Source organism: Pseudochaenichthys georgianus, chromosome 1, assembly GCF_902827115.2.
Source record: "Pseudochaenichthys georgianus chromosome 1, fPseGeo1.2, whole genome shotgun sequence".
NCBI classification, from domain to species: domain Eukaryota; kingdom Metazoa; phylum Chordata; class Actinopteri; order Perciformes; family Channichthyidae; genus Pseudochaenichthys; species Pseudochaenichthys georgianus.
In genome coordinates this window covers 37,511,239-37,531,463 of record NC_047503.1, presented here as the reverse complement: position 1 = coordinate 37,531,463, position 20,225 = coordinate 37,511,239, and the positions used below count along the sequence as shown (strand labels likewise).

At 40.8% G+C, this 20,225-nt stretch overlaps 2 protein-coding genes across 2 annotated transcripts; one reads left to right on the top strand and one right to left on the bottom strand.

The window, feature by feature from the left end:
• The first annotated feature begins 104 nt into the window (after nucleotides 1-104).
• Nucleotides 105-5,331, top strand: tmem184c (transmembrane protein 184C). Its single transcript, XM_034086122.2, has 10 exons — nucleotides 105-690; nucleotides 1,162-1,292; nucleotides 1,374-1,410; nucleotides 1,607-1,812; nucleotides 2,562-2,636; nucleotides 2,747-2,840; nucleotides 2,956-3,068; nucleotides 3,214-3,313; nucleotides 3,498-3,669; nucleotides 3,781-5,331. The coding sequence occupies exons 1-10, from the start codon at nucleotides 574-576 to the stop codon at nucleotides 4,107-4,109; spliced, it is 1,374 nt and encodes a 457-aa protein (XP_033942013.1). The 5' UTR covers nucleotides 105-573; the 3' UTR covers nucleotides 4,110-5,331.
• A 111-nt stretch (nucleotides 5,332-5,442) lies between these two features.
• On the bottom strand, nucleotides 5,443-18,671 carry prmt9 (protein arginine methyltransferase 9). The gene is made up of 13 exons (XM_034086121.1): nucleotides 18,193-18,671; nucleotides 17,206-17,405; nucleotides 16,950-17,098; nucleotides 15,495-15,731; nucleotides 15,221-15,388; nucleotides 14,992-15,094; nucleotides 14,023-14,132; nucleotides 13,696-13,888; nucleotides 12,563-12,746; nucleotides 10,091-10,766; nucleotides 9,835-9,988; nucleotides 7,671-7,793; nucleotides 5,443-6,094 (listed from the first exon to the last, which is right to left on the bottom strand). Exons 2-13 carry the CDS (start codon nucleotides 17,401-17,403, stop codon nucleotides 5,852-5,854), a joined length of 2,538 nt encoding a protein of 845 aa, XP_033942012.1. The 5' UTR covers nucleotides 17,404-17,405; nucleotides 18,193-18,671; the 3' UTR covers nucleotides 5,443-5,851.
• Between the last annotated feature and the right edge of the window lie 1,554 nt (nucleotides 18,672-20,225).

Here is a 20,225-nt window from a genome sequence, read left to right as displayed (position 1 = left end):
AGTAACGTCAGAATGGAAAAGCAATCTCTCTTTAGCGATTGGCTGATTGTCTCGATTCCACCAATCAGATACAAGATTGTAGCCGGGACTACGTATGACGCAGGCAACAGGAAGAACACATTAAATGGCAATTACTGTTGAGGAAAGTTTTCACAGCGAGAAGCTACCAAAACAAATAGTGTAAAGAATGAATTTGTCTAAAGAGAGGATTGATATATCAGCGACAAGTTCTATTTTATTTCGGTAGACATTGAGGCACTTTCATCCGTTCAGGCTGGATCATCTGCTCTGTTTGTTTACCTAATGAAAAGCTGACTAGCTAACGTTAGCAACCTAGCTTTAAAAATCGAGTCATATGAGCTGTTATCTTCCAGCAGCTTTGTCCTCAGGCACGAGTGTGAATTCACATTCATTATTCACAAGTGAGAGGTTGTCCTGTGTCTCGCAGAGCCTTTTGAAGAATAACAATGCAAAGCTAACGTTTGATGTGTGGAGCGTTAGGTCATTTGTTTTGTCACCTGCGAACCTGCAGCTAGTTTCTAAAGGCCTTGCCTGCAGCGTCTTCATGTCAACATGCCTTGTTCCTGTGGCAACTGGAGAAGATGGATCCGGCCGCTGGTCGTCGTGCTTTATATATTGTTGCTCCTAGTCGTCCTGCCACTGTGCATCTGGGAACTGCAGAAGTCAGGGGTCAGTTCAAACGATTGCTGGATATGATTCATATGTTGCTTAATTGGACATTCAGTTCATAATTGTACATTCTGTTCTTGTTGATATTATGCTATTTTACATGTATGTAGACTCCTGCATTGACTTTGTCTCTTGCTACATTCTCTGTAACATGTAGCTTGTTGTATTTTATTTGACATGTATATAGTTTAATTATTCTGCAATACTTACACATTTGTCTTGCAATATTCTCTTTGACTATTTAATAGTATTTCTACTCAGTTCCTGTTTGTACTATTTTTTAATGTCTTATATATCCTTATGTTGAATTATTAGAGAAGCCTGGGACTTCAATTTTGATTCTGGTAGCCCTGTTGGTTTAACACAGTGGTGAAATGTAACTGAGTACACCTGGTACTACGAAATGTGCTTTTACTTAAATGTAAAAACAAGTGATTTGAACTTTGTATGTTTCTTCCCATGTAATGACAGGTTGGCACTCATAACAAAGCATGGTTCATCGCTGGGATATTTGTCTTCATGACCATACCCATATCATTATGGGGCATCCTGCAGCATCTGGTTCACTACACTCAGCCAGAGCTTCAGAAACCCATCATCAGGTAAATAAGTCAGCAGGCATGCCAATCATGAACAACAGTCTGAAACTGCTATTTAATCATTTGTGTCTGTTTGTGTTTCAGAATACTGTGGATGGTCCCAATCTACAGCTTAGACAGTGTGAGTTGTGTATATTATGAATGATCACATCCATTGTGGAACACACTGTGCATATAGGTGTCATATGTAGGCATCCACAGACTTGCTGTAGCTTTGAAAAACACACCAACACGACATATTACCATTCAGCCTGAAGCATTGTCTTGCATTACTTTTCATGTAATCCATCCCTTTGTTTTGATGTTTTATTTTGCAGTGGATTGCATTAAAATGGCCCAGTATAGCAATTTATGTGGACACATGCAGAGAGTGCTATGAGGCCTATGTCATCTACAACTTCATGACCTTCTTGCTGAACTACCTGGAGAATCAGTACCCCAGCCTGGTGTCCATGCTGGAGGCCCAGGATCAGCAGAGACACCTCCCCCCTCTGTGCTGCTGCCCGCCCTGGCCAATGGGAGAGTATGTTTCCTTTAACATGAGACACTTTAACAATAAGGATGGAAATGCATACAAATGTCACTTATTATGTGGTAGCCAACACGCATATATAGAAACAAATGCTCAACCAACATGGTCAATGATTTGGTGTAAAAGGAATGACTACATTTTCAGGGATTTTAGTAGTTTTCTTAGTATTTTATCAATATTGTTACACAAAGGAAAACCTTGCAACAATCTCGTTTATATTATTTGTTTTCAAGGAGGTGTTCAATTTTTTGAAGAAAAGTCTTTTTACTTTTAAAATTTGTTTCAAGGCATTGAATTTGAAACTTAGTTAACAAATCCATGACAGTCACCAGCTTCTAATTAGCCTCACATCTATTTGTGGCTAACATGCTCATGTGCCGTCTATTTATCCTGATCTTCTACTACAATCAGATTGTTCTTTGTAATTGAGGGAGAACACATGCATTTAACATTTGCCTGAAGTTCAGCAGTATAAGCTTAATTTATTAGCGTAGCATTTTATAATACTGCCCTTTTTTAAATGTTCTTCTTACCCTTTCCAGTATTGTTGCATGTGAGATAATGATCAAATAGTTATTGAGGTAAATCCGGCAGATACATTTTGAATTGTTATCATTCCAAAACACATTTTTCGTAACTATAAGTGATTGGGTTTTATTTTAAGTTGAATATATTTGTACCGATGTAAGCAAACCAGGTGTTGTTCAACTTATTATTTTCTTCAAACCTTTCCTCTGCAGGGTTCTTCTGTTGAGATGCAAACTGGGAGTGTTGCAGTACACCGTAGTAAGACCTATCACAACAGTGATTGCCTTGTAAGTAACCTGTGCTCTTCGTGTCCTTCATTTATGCTGTGATACCAATCTAGGCTTCTTGTTCACTATTTTAACGGATGTATGATTTGACTCTTTCTTCTCCTTCTTAGAATCTGTCAGCTGTGTGGAGTTTATGATGAAGGCAATTTTAGTTCGAAAAATGCATGGACGTACCTGGTCATCTTCAACAATATGTCACAGCTGGTAATGCCACTACTGCTTCTTGGGTTTTAGTAAAGACTGCGTCTGGGACTACAATAAAAGATAATATGCATGTTTTAAATTGCGTATCTGAAATAGATTTCTTCTCTTGATCTAGTTTGCCATGTACTGCCTGGTGCTGTTCTACCGGGCTCTGAGAGAAGAACTCGGTCCAATCAAGCCAGTGGGAAAATTCCTATGTGTCAAAATGGTGGTGTTCGTCTCTTTCTGGTAATTCTCCGTGTGTTCAAAATGATTTATCACATTGACATTTTGGGAATAAATACTTTTGTATGAGTTGTTTTCACCTTGTTTCTAGAAATGACATATGTTGGTGAACAAGCAATAATAATTGGTTATTGTTTAACTCTTCTAGGCAAGCTGTGTTCATTGCTTTGCTGGTAAAAGCAGGCGTTATCTCAGTGGACAGTACATGGGACTGGAAAAGTGTGGAGGCTGTAGCTACTGGCTTACAGGTAAGCTAAAGCAAATCTGGGTAATTGATAAATATTAAACTATGAGAATAACTTCATGTTCTGGGTTTGATCTTAGTGTCTAAATATTGACATAAAGAAAAAGTCATTCTATTAGTAAAACTATATGGCCTCTTCACTTCACTTTCATCTGTGTGAAACCTAACCAACCAAGTGTTTTTCTCAGGATTTCGTCATCTGTGTGGAGATGTTTCTGGCAGCCATTGCCCATCACTTCAGCTTCACCTACAAGCCGTACATCCAGGAGGCTGAGGAGGGTTCTTGCTTTGACTCTTTTATGGCAATGTGGGACGTTTCAGATGTCAGGGCAGACATTTCTGAACAAGTCCGCAATGTTGGTAAGTGCCCCCAGAGTACCATAGTGCTTCCACAGCTGTAAATGAAATGTTCTGTTCGATAACCTCCAATACCGAGAGAAGGGTTAAGATGTTTTGTGTCCTTATCTACAGGCAGAACAGTTATGGGTCGTCCCAGGAAGTCCTACTTCGGTGAGGCGCAGCAGGATGGGGAGCGATCTGGCCTGCTCTCCTCGGCCTCCCAGGATGCCATCACAGAAGCAGCAGCCTACCCTGTCTCTCCCAATGGTCAGTACCAGGGTCTGGGCAGAACCCCCACACCTCACTCCCGGTCGGCCCCCGCTGGTCTCAGCTCGGCCCACTGGGATGAAGGATATGAAGCTGAAGCTGAACCTGAAGCTGAACCTGAAGCAAGCCAGGAAGGGGAAAGGTCCGACCAAACCAAAGAACCAGCTGAGGCAGATCTCATCGAGATCACCTAGCCTATCGTTACGGCCGATGTTACTAATCAGACATTGTTGGGCGGGACCCAATCACAGCCTTGCCATGTTACTTCAGACGTTACTGTACTGATGCAGTATTAAATAAACTGCTGTTTGAAGGGCACATCAACAAAGTAATAGAAGTTTGCAAATAAATGCAAAGTCAGGTGGACCTCTCTCCCAGTGACGGCTCCAAGAATGTTCAGTGAAGGTATGGCACTAAATGATTTTTTTTTTTAAAAAGCATTTTACACAGTTTCATTGTACTTAGGAGTTATGGCACAGTAGAAGAAAGATTTTAAAATTAATTGTTATTGAGAAATTCCAGTTTATTTGAATGTGTCTCGAAGCATACTTGTGTGTTGCGATAAGACACCAGTTAACCCTCGCTGAACTCTGATCAAAGCTTGGATGAATATCCTTTCCAAACAGGAAATTGCTACTTTTTGTGTCCAAACATGACCTCAAATGTTACAGTTGGGTGATTAAGTGAAATATGCAATGTTACTAAATGTTTTCCTTATTCTATATCTTACTTTATATATGGGATTTCAGAGTACATTGATTGAAATAAGTAATGTTACATTGTAGTATCTACGGTACTAAAGCACATTAGATGTCCAGAATCCTCTTATTTTGTTGGCCCTAGTCCGTAAAGTCCCTGTGCCCCAGAGGGAAGGGATTAAATAGCAGAAGCAACACACTTTGGTGATGCACATTTGAGACTAAACGGCCTCATGCAGTAATTAACTACTGACTAGTGCTGAAAGATGTGCCCTGACGGAATAAAAAAGTATTTGAGTATATACTGGATGTACAGTCTGAGTATTAAGACAAACACAATTCAATCACTGTTCAAATCAGCAGTCTGGTAATTCCCCAACAGTGCTTAATGCACACAGCTAACTGAAACATGTGATGCCTTGTTACATGTGCCGTGGAACTACTGCAGCCACTACATCAATACAGCCTTTATTTGATGAGATGTTACCTTTTGATTTTAGCTGGAATGACCATTTGTTGTCTTCTTCTGAACTCTGTTGTCAATGTTGTTACATGATTTAGTTTGAGCAGGGATATTGACATATTTAATGCAAGTGTATAATATCAGTTTGTCCGAAAAAAGACACAAATGTATGGAAATATCTGCATCATGTCTCACTAAAGCACATTGCCTTATATCATTTTTGTTCTTCAATAAAAGTGACAGGATGACATCAGAGCTGATGTAAATGATTCCACTTCTCTGACAGTCTCTTCAATAAATCAGATAAATTACAATTTCCAAATTATTTTGTCTTGAATTTATTAAGAACATGACTTTTTTTTTAATTGACACCAATATACAGCTTTAGAAAAACAACTGTTTCCATAATCAAGGGACATCTATAATATTTATATACTTACAAATAATATATTCATAAGTACAACTTTAAATGTCCTATTATTTTATGGCACAATGTAGAAATAAAAACATGACTTAAAGTGTTATCGTTACAGATGCTTTAAGAAGGGGATGATTCCCCAATGGCGTGGCTCATGTAGGATTCTACTAAAGCTCAAAACAGAAAAAACTTTGAAGACAGGTTTTACATCGATGGAAAACGACGTTACAGCAGTTGGATCTTTAAATGTAACCAGAAAATCACTGCATAGTGTTTAATGCACTTCCCTATGAGCCTCTATTTAATTGAGGGTTAACATACATCGAAATGAAACTTAATTGCTAAAATACTGAGAGATTATTGTTCCATTGGTCCGGGGGGATTCTCTATGTGTGCTGATATGGAGATGGCACTCTTCTGAAGCTTCACAGCGAGGCGCACCCAGTCTCCGGCCTGCACCCTCAGAGGCTGCTGCAGCACCACGGCCGCCTGCTTCCAGTGGGAGTTCTGGCTGAGGGTGCTGACGCTGATCTCCTGGTCCAGGTGGATCTGGTACCAGAAGGGAATGGCTGTAACTCTGCCTGCCGACGTCGCCTGGACCTGGGAAACAGGGATTATTGCTTTATAAGATGCTAAACTGTACAAAGTTAACTATATCATATTTAATATAATGTATGCTGCAGCATTACCTGTTAATTACATGGCAAATTAGAAACAGTGACACAGTGATGCATAACAAATTAAAACGAGATTATGTCTTTTTTATAATCCACAGGAAAATAATTTTAGCATTTTAATTTTATAAAGTTTAAGATAAAAAGCATGGATTTGATCAATTCTTATTGTACCTCATGTTAGATTGCTGAATGTAGGATGATATCTTCTGGAAAGCCCAAGAAATATATCACCCAAATCACAAAAGGCACTTTCACACCAAGGGTGTTTCTCAATGTCGAGGAAGGCTGCTCCAGAGCCACTATTTCAAGCATACTACGTCATCGAGTGCCGCCGAAGGACAGTTCCAATGTCCAGCATACTTGGAATTCTACCGAGGCCGGCGTACTTCGTAGCGAGAAATTTCGAGGATGCACATGTGTAGACTCCGTGGTCTTAAAATCCCCACAATGCTTTGCGCACGGACTAATTGGCGGAAATCACGCTCCATTTAAGGCGGGCCTCGCATATGACGCACACCTGTTAGCCTGTTCCACAATTCTTCGTTTTCCGAGGCTAGTAAGGATTCTTGCCTCGCTTCTGAAGCAAGTGACTTGGAAGACATGTGCTACCAAGCAAGCATCCTCGACATTGAGAAACACCCCAAGTACTTTTCCCAGGAATAGTTCCCGGAACTTTTATTTCCTGGGACTATCTAGTAAATCGTGTTCACACCGGAATAAGTCCCTGAGGGAGCCACTGACGTCACTTCTTCTTCTGCTTTGGGTTTACTGGCAGGCCGCAAACAACTTCACGGCGTATACTGCCAGCCGAAGTCCCTGGCCGGAAGTCCTTCCGAGTAAATCGCCAGAAGCGCCGACACGTCCTCATCTCCACCGCTCCCATGTTTTCTTTTGTGTTGCCATAAATTAGTCTCACTCCGTTGGTGCGCTGGGCTAATGCTAATAATGCTAATGCAAGCAAATAAAATCGCGGCTTCACAAAAACTTTTCAGAGTTTTACGGGGCGTGGTTTGCAATTCGCCCATCAGAAATTGGAACCTTTTTCTCTCCAGGAAAGTACCACCTCTCTAGCAGGCACTAAAAAGGGGTGAAAAGGTTCGCAAAAATCTTTTTGGTGTGAACGCAAAATCCCAGGAACTATCGGAACTATTCCTGGGAAAAGTACTCCGGTGTGAAAGCGCCTAAAGTTTTGTATTTTAGTTTTTAATTTGCAAAACAAAGAAAAATAACATTTCGGAGGAGAGCCAAGTTAGAGTTTGTTTATGGGAGATGTGCACAGGTACATCTTCAGGAATCAGGAAGTATTTCCAGGTTTTTTGGTATGTTTTTGTACCTGAATGTAACCATGGGATTTTTTGGCTTGGAGAGTCAGTACATGAATTTACGGTTCAGCAGCTGAGGACTGTTAAACCCCAGTACTTAAAAAGAGAAGACCTTTTTCAAGAGTTTAATTATTTCAATCACAATCACATCACTAATTAGGCTAATTTGTTTCTTACCTTTACTTCTCTGCTGGTGTAGTTGGCGGTGGATTCCATCAGGTCCAGAACAAAGAGCTCCACAAACTCACTGAGATGCCTGCACTCCAGTGTGGAGAAGTCCAAAAACACATGGACCGGTACCTAAAGACGTAAAAGATCAAAGCAGCGTTAGTCAGTTGTTTTCAGCAGATAAAAGAAAAGCCTATCTGATGAAGTTATCAATAAGGAACTACATAATGTGAAAACAAATAAAAAGACCAGGGAAGAAGTTCTGACAGAGATGTAAAACAAAACAGGTGCTACTGATGTTCAGTTTGGCACAAACTTTAAATTAGTGAAGGAATGGATTTACACCATAAAATAAACACAGGGAACACTGCTTCATTTTAGTGAACAAGTAAAACATACTTGATTTTTGTGGCATTATTTTACAATTTTGAACCTCAACGAAAAGGTTGAGCTTATTTGAAGCCAATTAACTGCTGTTCTGACACTATATACTTATGGTTGCACTTAGTGTAAGTTATTTTGGATCCGCTATATGAGGTGATGGAAAAACGAAATAAATATTCTTTTAGAATTGTTGGCTCACGGTACAGATTTTTACAAATGGAAAAGGTTTTCAACTTTTAAAAAGGAACACTGCTGCAGTTTGTTAAATATAACACAGCGGCTGACTCTTTCTCCCAAACCATTATTTAGCTTTAATTGCCAGTGTCAGAGAATAATCACTCAATCACTGATTAATGCTCAAAAACAAATCTTCTACCTTGACAACTTGATAAACAGGCCGTGGCCGCAGGGCGACACACTTAAAAGCTGAGGTATAAACCAAAGTGGCAGCGCAGAAAGTGTCACAGTTTCCTTTACTGCAGAACAAAAGAATGTTTCCCCCTGCCTGTCATAGTTTGTGTAGAGCTCAGAGCTCTCTGTTTGATGTGCTTGACGTAATGTATACTGATGGATTCAGGTAGGAATGTCTTGGGCCAAGCTGTGTGTTGTGTCTTGTGTGACAGTTGTGCTAGAAAGTGCCCTCCACCGAGGGCTTCAAAGACAACATCTGTTAAAACAAACGGCCGTCCCGAGTGGGGCATGCTAAATTAGAGCACAAACATGATGCTGGAAAAAATATATAATTTCCAGACCAAATAAAGATAAAGAATTCAAAGGGATTTTGCAGCTTCTATATCGCAGCTGGGAAGCAAACATCAAAGACGAGTGCACAACACAAAACAACGTCCTGGACCTTAGTATTCCAAGAGAAATACCTGGTTCAACACAAGACAACCCAAACATGGCGGGAAACGCAACAAAAAAACATTTCACACCTTTATAGTATTGCACTATATGTCTGTCATATTTTAAAAGACTCACAAGCAACACTAATGGGCAGACTAAATGAGAATGATGCAAGCTTACAAACACAGCGCATGTGAAAACTGACTGTTGTTGCCTCAGGAACATGAGACAGAATACAAGATAAGAGCAGGCTGAGAAGCACAACAGTACGATTCTGCAACTTCTGTTATAAAGACGGACACAGTTGTACCTTTGAGAGGGTTTAAGTGAGTCTAAATGTGATTTCTCATTCATTATTAGGTTGATAATATATAAAACCACTATTTAGTAAGAACAGATCTTTTGAATAGTTCACAGTAAAGTTTTTGCTTTTTTTTAAATTTATTTTTATTATACTTTCATTGTTTTGTGTATATTCCATGTGTAATATCTGAAGACTCTAGTTTGAAATTGAAAATATGCTACTTAACAAGTGATCAGTTTAGAGAAATCCTGCAGCTGCAGTTAACGTGCAGAATATCAGCCCTTAATATATTTAGAAACTGCCAAGTCGATTTTTCCCTGTGCAGCGATAATTTTTAAATACTGTTTTATTAAAAAAAGAAAAAACATGCTTAACAAATATGAATGAAGTTGCTGGACTTCATGATCTGCAGAACAGTTCTCCATCACCATTTGTTCTGCTCTGTTCTTTGTCGCCCAAGATGTGCTTGATTCTCTGTATGTTCGCACCCAGGTGATCTACCATCCTTTGCCGGCCGTCTCAGTGAAGGCAGCCTAAATCTTTTTGTTCCTCAAAACGAAAAGGAAACAATCCAAGCAATCCAGCAAAGGAAAAAGCACAAACATGTTGTTCTTGATACATGATAGCGTTTCTACTCACAGTGAACTGGTTGATGAACGGAGCGATGTTGAACCCCAGCGTCGCCTCCTGACCCTGGACGGCACTCTCCAGCAGCAACGTGTCCGACTCCACCAGAATACCCTGCACCACGATCTTTGCTGGGAAAATACTTCCTCCGTCTTCCAGCAAACACCTAGTACAGATCATAGAAATACATTTAACAATCAAATACATAAAAACGTATCACAACTCGAAGCTAAATTCTCAAAATGGACCCCCGGCTGCTTCTCCTCACCGGGCCAGGGAAGCCTTCTCCATCAGCTTCTGTCTGATCAGCCCACACGTCTCCACACAGTCCAGTATGATGGCGCTCCACAGCTTCTCCCTGGACGGCCTCTTCAGCATCCCCTGCTCATCCTCCATGTTGTTCAGCCAGAACTCGAGATGCTGCTCGGGGACATTATTGGATTGAGCCAGTCTCTTTAGGACTTCCTGTTGCTTTACCTTCTCCACAGAGCTGAACGCTTTCACATGTCCATGGCTGGCAGCGATGAGGGAGAGCAGAGAGAAGCCCTCCGACACGTCGAGGACGAAGAGCAGGTCTGCAGAATCAGACTGAACACCTGGCTCTTTGTTTTGGCATTTGACCTTCATCTGGGAGATGAGTTTGGATAGTGCGCTGCTGAAACTCTGATGGTACTCCCGATTGTTCAGGAGCGCCATCTCTGAACACTCCAGCATGCAGAAGTCTTTGGTTTGGTTCTGCTCCGTCTGAAGACAGGCCAGTGCAGTACACAGTTCTGCCTCTGGGGTTTGATTTGACACGGGGTCTCCAGTGTTCTGCGGGTCCTGGAGCGTGTCCAGACAGATTTCACGGCCGTCCCTCAGCACAGCGACGCTGCAGAGGCGCAGGAAGGCGTCTCTGCAGGAGACTTCGACCACCAGCTCGTCCTGAGGCTTCAGGACAAAACCTGAAAGGAATCAAAAGAAGAAGAAAACACCGACTTAGCCCGGTCGTGCTGGAGCGGTGTGAACCTCACTCTGTGTTGGTAGCTACTGTGATGCACTGAATTATAGAGAATTACAACAACTGGTAAGAACCAAAAAGGCATCGGACATGTGGACTCAAGCAAGTGAGTTTTAGGAATGTTCTTTTTATTACCAAAAAAAAATGTAATCAGAAGGTTACATTTAAATAAAGAAAACTGCAAGATTTTGACTCTTTTATTAGGCATTTATTATTATTATTATTAGGTTGAGTTTAAAGTTCTACACCGTATTGTTCTCAACACCATCTAAAAAAAGGTTACTGTCGAACATAATGTTTATATTTCTCATATAATGTAATAAAACTAATTAAATCTACATTAATGTAAAAAACACCTGAAATAACAAACACAAAGGAGAAGAAGATGTGATAAGTTAAAAGTAACATTATTATTTATAATGTCATGCTTCTGACACTATGAAAGCTAATCTGACAGCGGTCTGAGGACAGAGGGTGTAAAGCCCCTTAAGGCACATTTGTGATTTTGGGCTATATGAATAAAATAGACGTTACAATTTCAACAAGAGACAGAGACTGAAGGAGAAGCAGAGCGGGAGTGAGCCCAACAGAGAAATTAGATTCAGGGGACCGGGTGCACAGAGGGAGGGGGAGGGGCCCAGAAAGGACTCCTGCAGGAATAACATCTGTTCATGTCTTCATGTCAGCGCGCCGCTCGTCAGAGGCATTTGGGGAAAATGCATATTTATTGCCTATAAGAATTTCATGAACACTAAAGAGTGTCACAGGCGATCACGGCGCACACGTCACAGCGACCGGGAAACGGATGCTGGTGATCACCGGGAGAGGTGGCGGCTCCCTCGGCGCTGCCTCCGCTCATTAGCAGCGCGGTGAGATGCCGCCGAGCCCCGTCGGAGAGGGGATGTTCCCTACGCCAACTGGAACATGTCACCTCACGTCGCCGGCTATTAGGGTCACAACGGATTAGATGACAGCCAGTGAGGAATATACTGTCATCCGAGGGACATCAATGGCACTTCATTATTTAATCAGAACTTGGGAAACTTTTTGCAATTCTTACCGATTTAAGTATGTTGCATTACAATGATCACTTTCACTTTGAATGGATTAATGCAAGCTTTAGTGACCATGACATTAGTGTTAGAATTATTTGGTATAGTTTTTTGGTGATGTTTTCAAATGTTATTGGTAACAAGTATATGGCAGGGTTTAAAGACATTCAAGGAGCTTAAGATGTATGTACTCTCATCCTTGAGAAACGTAGAATATTTAAAATATATATATAAGCAGCGGTCATAAGAGTATGTGCAGGTAATACTTTGAAATACTATCATCCTGTCCGTAAATGATTATCCCCATTTCAACATGGAGATTGGCTAAAATAATTATAATCTTGGTCCAAAGTAACTTCAGGCTGTCGTAAAATAGTAGTGATGATTATTTCCTCCAAATGTTCTTGGCATTATTTAACATCTTTAGTGCTGTTTGTAGTCCGCAACGCACACTGCCCTCATCTGATGTAACATGGGAATGCACGATGAATCGGAGCAGGCAAGCGGAGCTGATAATAAAATAAACTTTATTGCAGCTCTTCTAAACATGCTGAGGTTATTAGAAGTCAAAACAATTCAAGGACAATTCCCTGGCCACACTGTAACAAGTGCACCATGCTCATTGGACACAAGACACCACACGTAGATGCTTGCCCATGCGTCTCCCTGTTAGTCTATTGAGTCTCACCCTTGGTGCTGTGGACAGGGTAGATGGCTTGCTCCCAGCAGGTGTCCTCCTCCGGTCCGGTGGACAGACTGCTGTCCTCGTCCAGGTGCAGCTGGAACCAGACAGCCAGAGCGTCCAGCTCCCCCCCCTGAGTGACGGGCAGGCGGATCCTCTGAACCTCCCTGGAGCTCAGGCCCTCCAGCTCCTACAGAGGACGAGACGAAACAGAAGCAAGCGATTGGTTGCATGGATATCGGCCACATGGCATCAACATTGCAATATTAATGCACAAATCAATCAAATAAAAAGTATGCGTCAAGTATTCTGGTGCTGCAGTTTATTAGAGTCATTCTGCGGTTCTCTGATACTAGCCAAGGAAAGAGACGTTACCATTGTCTGTCTTTAAAACAATTGAAGTGTCCCGATAAACATTCCTGTTTGTCCTCTTGCAATCTACTTATTTATATAAATAGTCATCATCGCAATAAACCATATTTAATTGAGTCTTAATGTACATTATTTAATTTCATATTCTGTTCTTGTACATATCATATTCTATGTATATGTATATAGGCAAGGCAAGTTTATTTATATAGCACTTTTCAACACAAGGCAATTCAAAGTGCTTTACAAAAAATTAAAGACATTAAGCATTAAAAAAGAAAAGCTAATAAAATAAGCATTAAAAGGAAAAATACATGGATAAAAGTTACAGTGCAGTCTAAAATATGAATAGTTCAATTAAAAGCAGCGATAAAAAGAAAAGTCTTCAGCCTAGATTTAAAAGTAGTCAGAGTTGCAGCGGACCTGCAGGTTTCTGGGAGTTTAGAAGACTTCTTTCTATTTTTTATTTAATCATACATGTTGCATTGTTGGAGGAGCTCAGGTCAGAAGAATTTCATTGCCATTTCTACTCCGTAGCTTATGTGCATATGAAAATAAAACAAATCTTGAAAATCTTTGAATCTTAAATACAAATGTAAAAGTTAATGCCCTCAATGTGTCATTTCCCCCTGTGGTATCAACAATGGTATTGAATATCGACAGTGTAACACTGCACTGCTGCAGATCAGAAACCACGAACATGCAAAGTAAAGTCAAACACATGAATTGATTTGGGTTTATCAGCATGTGTTGTCCCCGTTGCTGCTCACCTGCACGTTGTTGAAGTCTATGTTGAGTGCAGTGAAGGGCTCAGTGAGAGCTTTATACCCCCCCGGCAGTCTGCTGAGTCTCTCTGTGGTGTACGGCTCCATGGACTCGTCGGGCTCCGGGCTGCAGCTCACCGGGCTGCGGAGCTCCCCGGCTGCAGAGATGGACAGACTGCCCACCTCCGACACACACAGCCTGAAGGACAAACGGAGATGTAATCATTGTCCTGCTGTTCTGTCCTGAGGTTCTGTTGAGTTCATCACAGTAAAACACATTGTATCTGACACTCTCAGCCTACTCCCTGTGATACAGATGGACTCCGGACCTACCTGTGATGTCTGCGGATCTCCAGGCTTTCCAGAGCCATCCCAAACACAGTGGCTCCAGCTGGGATCACCCTCCCTGTCGCAGACTGGTCCTGGAACTCATTCTCCCCTCTCTTTAGGACAAGAAACATTTGGATGAATCTACACATTAACCTAGGGCTGCTCAATTCATCGTATTTTAAAATCGCGATTACGATTATGGCTTGCAACGATTACGAAAACAACGTAATCGAAATAAAACGATTATTTTTTGATTATTATTACTTTTTTTTCAATAATAATTTTATTTTTTTAAATATAATAAAAATAAAAATAAAACATTTATTTTTATAAAAATAAAATAATTTTTATTTTTATTTATTTTTTGGTTTTCAGTTGAATTATACTTAAAGTTCAGGGGAATCAAAAAACATACTGTTCAACATTTTTTTCTCCAATAAATGGATGTTTTCAAAGTCAATGAATAATCGCATTCAATAATCGCAATTACAATTATTGACCCAAATAATCGAGATTATGATTTTTGCCATAATCGAGCAGCCCTACATTAACCCCCCACACACGTATGTATCATTAACCTGGCTACTGTATGTGTTAGAATCAGTGAAGTCCAAGTTTTGTTATGTTTTTTTTTTTTGCCCTACTACTTGTAAAGCGACCTTGGGTCCCTTGAAAGGCGCTATACAAATCAAAGCTATTATTATTATTATTATTCCTGTGGATACACTTTAAGAAATGTAACCTACAAGTTGACAAGGACTGCTCTAAGGCCATCATGAATGTTGTTCTCTCTCTCCCTCTCAAGCCCACACCCTTAACTGTGAACATTTAACAATAACCTCTTTGCGTTTTCAACTCGAGCAAACACCAATATGGGTCAGAGAACTCATAGAAGCATTATTATTGCAAGTGGCAACTGGAGCACCAAGTCCTGTTTCCTGTCCTCTGTGTGTGTTTATAAATGGCCCGTACCTGTGGAGGCAGCAGCAGGTGGTGCCAGGCATGAATGAGGCTCTCTATGATGCCCTCTCCAAACAACCCTGCATCTACCGTCTCTGTCACCACCAAGGAAACCCTAAGAACAAAACATTGAATAGAAAAGTATGAGGTATTGCACTCCTAAAATCACATAAAAGCATAAACCAAGATTACAAAGCTATTGTTTGCACATTTGATGTCAAGTATGTTTGGTATAACTTACTTTTGTGGGATGTCCTTTGGCACTTCCATCTCCAAAGACTTCATATGGACGATCTTGATGCTATCATCCATCTTATTAGCTGTTAGCACCTCACAGGCTAATTCATACATGGTCTTGGACAGTTCGCAGGCGTACACCTCAGCAGCCCCTGCTTTCTTTGCACACATACTAACCAGAGAAAATCAGCAAATCAGAACAAGATAACCAGCGGCCCCGAAACACAATGACTCAAATGAGAAAAAAGGATTCCAATTTCTCATGGGACACGTCTTACCCGAGGATGCCAGTGCCAGTACCGATGTCCAGCACAGTGTTGCAGCCGCTCTGCACAGCCTTCTGAATGGCCTGCTGGTACTTCCTGTTCCTCTCGTGGTCGTTGAGCATTAAAAAATGCCAGCGCTCCACCAGCCAGTTGGCCACGCGGTAGAAGTTCTCCCTGGCTTCGGGATAGTCCGGTCTCAGCTTCAAGGCTTTATGGAAGTGACCCGCGGCTTCATCTCTGAAGCCCATTCTGGATAAGAAAAGGAGAGCCACAATATAGACTCAAACTATAAGCAAGAATTTATTCAGATACTTTTTGATCTTTAGTCCCAGATTACTTCAACAATGCTCTGGAGTTTAACATTCTAATCGCTAGTGATGGTGAGATGAAGCGTTGAAGCTTTCCAGCCAATTGGTTCGCAAAAGGGTTCATCTCATGAGGCTTCATCACAGGCTTCATCTGAACACAAACCCCCTGTTGGTCAAAGTGTGTACAACAGGCAGGTTGGACATCTCAACAGTGTGCTCTATCTCATACCGAGTTCCCATTGAGTAAAGCCTTAGAATAACTCTAAACAACGAACATTAAATCATATTTTCATGTTAACAATATTGTATTTATTCCAGTTGAATGATTGTGATTGAAAAGCCTAAGGAGGCTGGTAAACATTGCAAAGAGGGATTTGTATTCCTTAATAATATTCCTAAACTTAACCATGTTGTAGCCTGAGAAAGGCTAAACCATATCAAAGAATACATTTATTAACTACATTATCTCATTTAGCTGTAGCTTTTATAAACAACAACAAAGACGTATTGTTCAGTCGTTGAACCAGGGACCCTGCGGGCATGAGTCAACTGCTTTCCAGCTGAGCCACAGCACACACACTAAAGCTCCCTGAAAACACTGCAAGATATGTATTCCTGTATTTATTCATGTTTTTATTCCTTCATTTATTTATGCTTGTATCTATTTATACTTATGACATGTTCCGACCTCTATATGAGTGAGGGTCTGAGCTCTCTTGATTCCATCGTGTCACCGGGCCCGGGTACAGGAGGGGTAATATGGTTCTTATTATACATCCATGGGTATTATGAGCGCTGTGTCACCGGTTCAACCGATCTGAATCGCTTCCTGAAGCAGTCACGTGGTGTCGACAGGCAGCGAGGCTTCGTTTGTCATCGATGACGTCACCGGCCCAAAACGATACAAGCCTCGATACAGGCTTCACAAAAAGCTTCGGGGATTACTCGACACACGCTCCGAAGCCTCGGCGCAATACGTAACATCACTACTAATCGCCAGAAGGCTAAAACTGTCCCAGAGTCTGATGATCTTGGTTCATATGTCCAAATCATCAACGATGTAAAGCTACACTTCTCCTTGTAATAACAGAAGTGTTGGCCCATTGTAGTTATGCATTTATCTACGCAGTGACAACATCTATGCAGATGAGGAACATACCTGAAAAGGTGTTCCCCCATGCTGTTCAGGATCACCTCATCAGCCGGAAACAGTTCCAGCGCTTGTTCATAACAGTCAAAGAGTTCCTGAATGCGGCCCACAGAGTCCAGCTCTTCTGTCCACTTAAAGAGAGTGAACCTGAAGGACTCCTAGAAGAAAAATGTCACAAAATTAAGTTCACAACAAATATTTAAATGATGCAGCAGAGAAAAAAACAGACTATGTTGTGTATGGTATGCACAATGTTTGTCGTTACCCTTGCAAAGTCTTTAAACATAGGCGCAAGGTTGAGGACCAGAAGGTAGTGCACAAACGCTGTTCCATAGTCCTGGTTGAACAGGCACTGCTGGGCGCTCTCCAGAGAGCTGGACACCAGCTCATTCCTGGCGGGGTCCTCTCTGCGCCGCCTGCGGGTCCTCCTGCCGTGCTTCGGTCTGGCACTGGCATTAGGCATCCCTGTCACAACAAAAGAGAGTGGAGGAGAGTGTATTAGAACATTAAATCATCATACAATATACACCTAATGCCACTTGAAAAACAAGGTTCTACATATGACTCTGTACTGTACTGTGTGGTCCAGGGACTATAGAAGCCAGCCTCACCCAGTAAAAAGACAAAAAACGGATGAAAAAGAGTTGACATGAAACGACTTACATTTGTTGTCACAATTTTAAGATGATACAGTGGAGGAAATACGTATTTGATCCCTTGCCGACTTGGTAAGTGTACCCACTCATAAAGAAAACAGTCTATAATTGTATTGGTAGGTTTATTTGACTAATGAGAGACAGAATATCAAAAAGAATATCCAGAAATGTACATCATATCTCTTATATCTTATTTCCCACAGTTAAATGCAAATGAATGTATATCTTTTATATACATTCATTTGCATTTAACTGTGGGAAATAAGTATTTGATTCCCTTGCAACCAACAAGAATTATGGCTCTTCTTTTAATTGCAGCCAGGAAATGATTTTAACTATGTGCAAGGGATTTTCTGGAGAGACACTTTTTAATAATTAATGCATATTATTTTATTCATTCCCAAATATAAGTTTATCTATTTATTTCCTGTCAATGGGCTTCAACACATGCCACATTTATGTAGTAATAATAGCCTAGCCATCATCATAATAACCTCAACATGAATAGGAAGGATATATTACGTAAACATATATGTATACCTTAACAAAGATACATTACAAAGAGCACTTTAGTACTTAACATTTAGTTGACTTACTGTGTGTTGTCTCAGATCACAGGCTGAGTTAAGGTATGGGATGGAGATGCACGGAAAATATCACTGCTGTTAAGTTAACGTGATAACGTTAACATTACGGTTGTGTGTCCAATCGTTAGCATCGTTATAATCCTTCCTCTGTCAGCAGCCCAGCGTCAGCTCACAGGATGACCATATGGGATACGATAGGTCAACAACATGTCAAAAATAATGACAGTATGTTTTAATATCCACGTTACAACGCTGAGATGTTGATTAAAAGTGTAAATAAAATCACATTGCGGCTCCTGTTGAACAAGGAACGAGTGTCCTCTCGTAAAACGACTCGGTCAGAAACATGTAGGGAGACAGGGTTCCGTGTGCGGAATTTTAAAGAGGATTAATACATTTGAGTGACAGAAAGGCAGTTTTAACCATGATAATAACAGTACAAACAAAAACGAAACACGTTGAATAACACTGTCCGTATTTAATTACAAAACAAGCCAGAGTAGTTGTTCCCGCCTCAGATTTTCCTCTTATGGAACCAATGACAGAAGACTGTTTAAGCACAATCAAAGAGTACAATGAATCAGGATTGTTCCCACCCATGCCAAACCCAAAAGTAAAACATGAAAGCAATGAGTTCATTTGCATCTGTGCCAATGTATGTGTTGTATATTCAGATTCAGGATAAACATTTTTATCCCGCATTGAAATTGTTGTTCAGTATATTGCTCCAGACATGAGGACATGCATCTGCAATAAAATAACCTAAACATTAACACCACAACATACTCATAATAAAACACAGAATAACATCAGGCAATCCACTTTAAAATTAAAGGGTGATGGACTGAGCAGAACATATTTGTGTATCTACTTGTTTTGATTATATTTGTAGAAGTCTATTACCTAGGTGACTACTGCGACTGAAATTGGCCTAAATGGACGAGTACCCGATACTGTGCACAGCTTTAAAGCCATTCCACTGTTTGTAATGATCCATGGGAGTCAAAAGAAGGTGCAGGAGGTTCCCCTCTGAAGTCTAAGCAGCACTATTTGGTCCCCTGTGATTGTTTTGATTTGGCTTCTGGTGTTCTTGATGACTTACCTTGTTTATTGACCTTGTATAGGGCAACTAGAGGCACTAAAGCACATTTGTCAAACTCAAGGCCCGGGGGCCAAATCAGGCCCGTGGTGGATTTAATTTCGGCCCGCGGGATAATTTCTAATTACTATTAGATTTGGCCCGCCGGTATATTGCACGCACACCTTCACTCAATCCTGAGGATTTCCTCAGCTCAGAGCCTGAGCCCAAACATTGATGAACTTGCACCCACGATTTGATTACATTGCATTTATCTGATGCTTTTATCCAAAGCGACAATAAGTGCATTCGACCAGGAAGATACAAACTTGAAGAAAGCAGAATCATACAAGTAGCCTACATCAGGTTTCATATCCAACACATTTCAGATGCCAAGTATCTGGCTTGAACTAGCATCAGAGCAGCAAACTGAGTTTCAATGGATGTTTCCTTCTGCACTTTTTCTCTCACGACAACAGGGCATGTGTGGTTTCTTGTTTGAGGGAAATAGTTTTTTTGAAGCTGTTGTTGGCCTGTGGAAAAATGTAATCATAAGAAATGAAGGAAAAGCTGCAGATAGAGCCATAAGAAATTAATGCAACTGATTATTTAATGTTTAATGTTGTTTTTATAAGCAATCATTTAAGCTTTGTTAGTTCCAGGTTAAATATGGGAATATTAAAATGGGAGGCGTGTGGCGCAGTGTATTAGTGCGTTGGTGTTCGGAATAGGGGAGCACAGGTTCAAACCCCACTTCAGCCAGCTAGTCATTTTGTCCCTGTGTAAGACTCTTCACCCAAAATTGCTCTTGTGGGGATTGTCCACAGTATTGAGTATGTAAGTCGCTTTGGATAAAAGCATCTAACAAGTCACATGTAATTTAAAATATGTGCAATAAGTTCATTTCAATACGTTTTGCAATAAACATTGAACCAGTCCAGCCCTCGACTAGTACCGTTTTTTT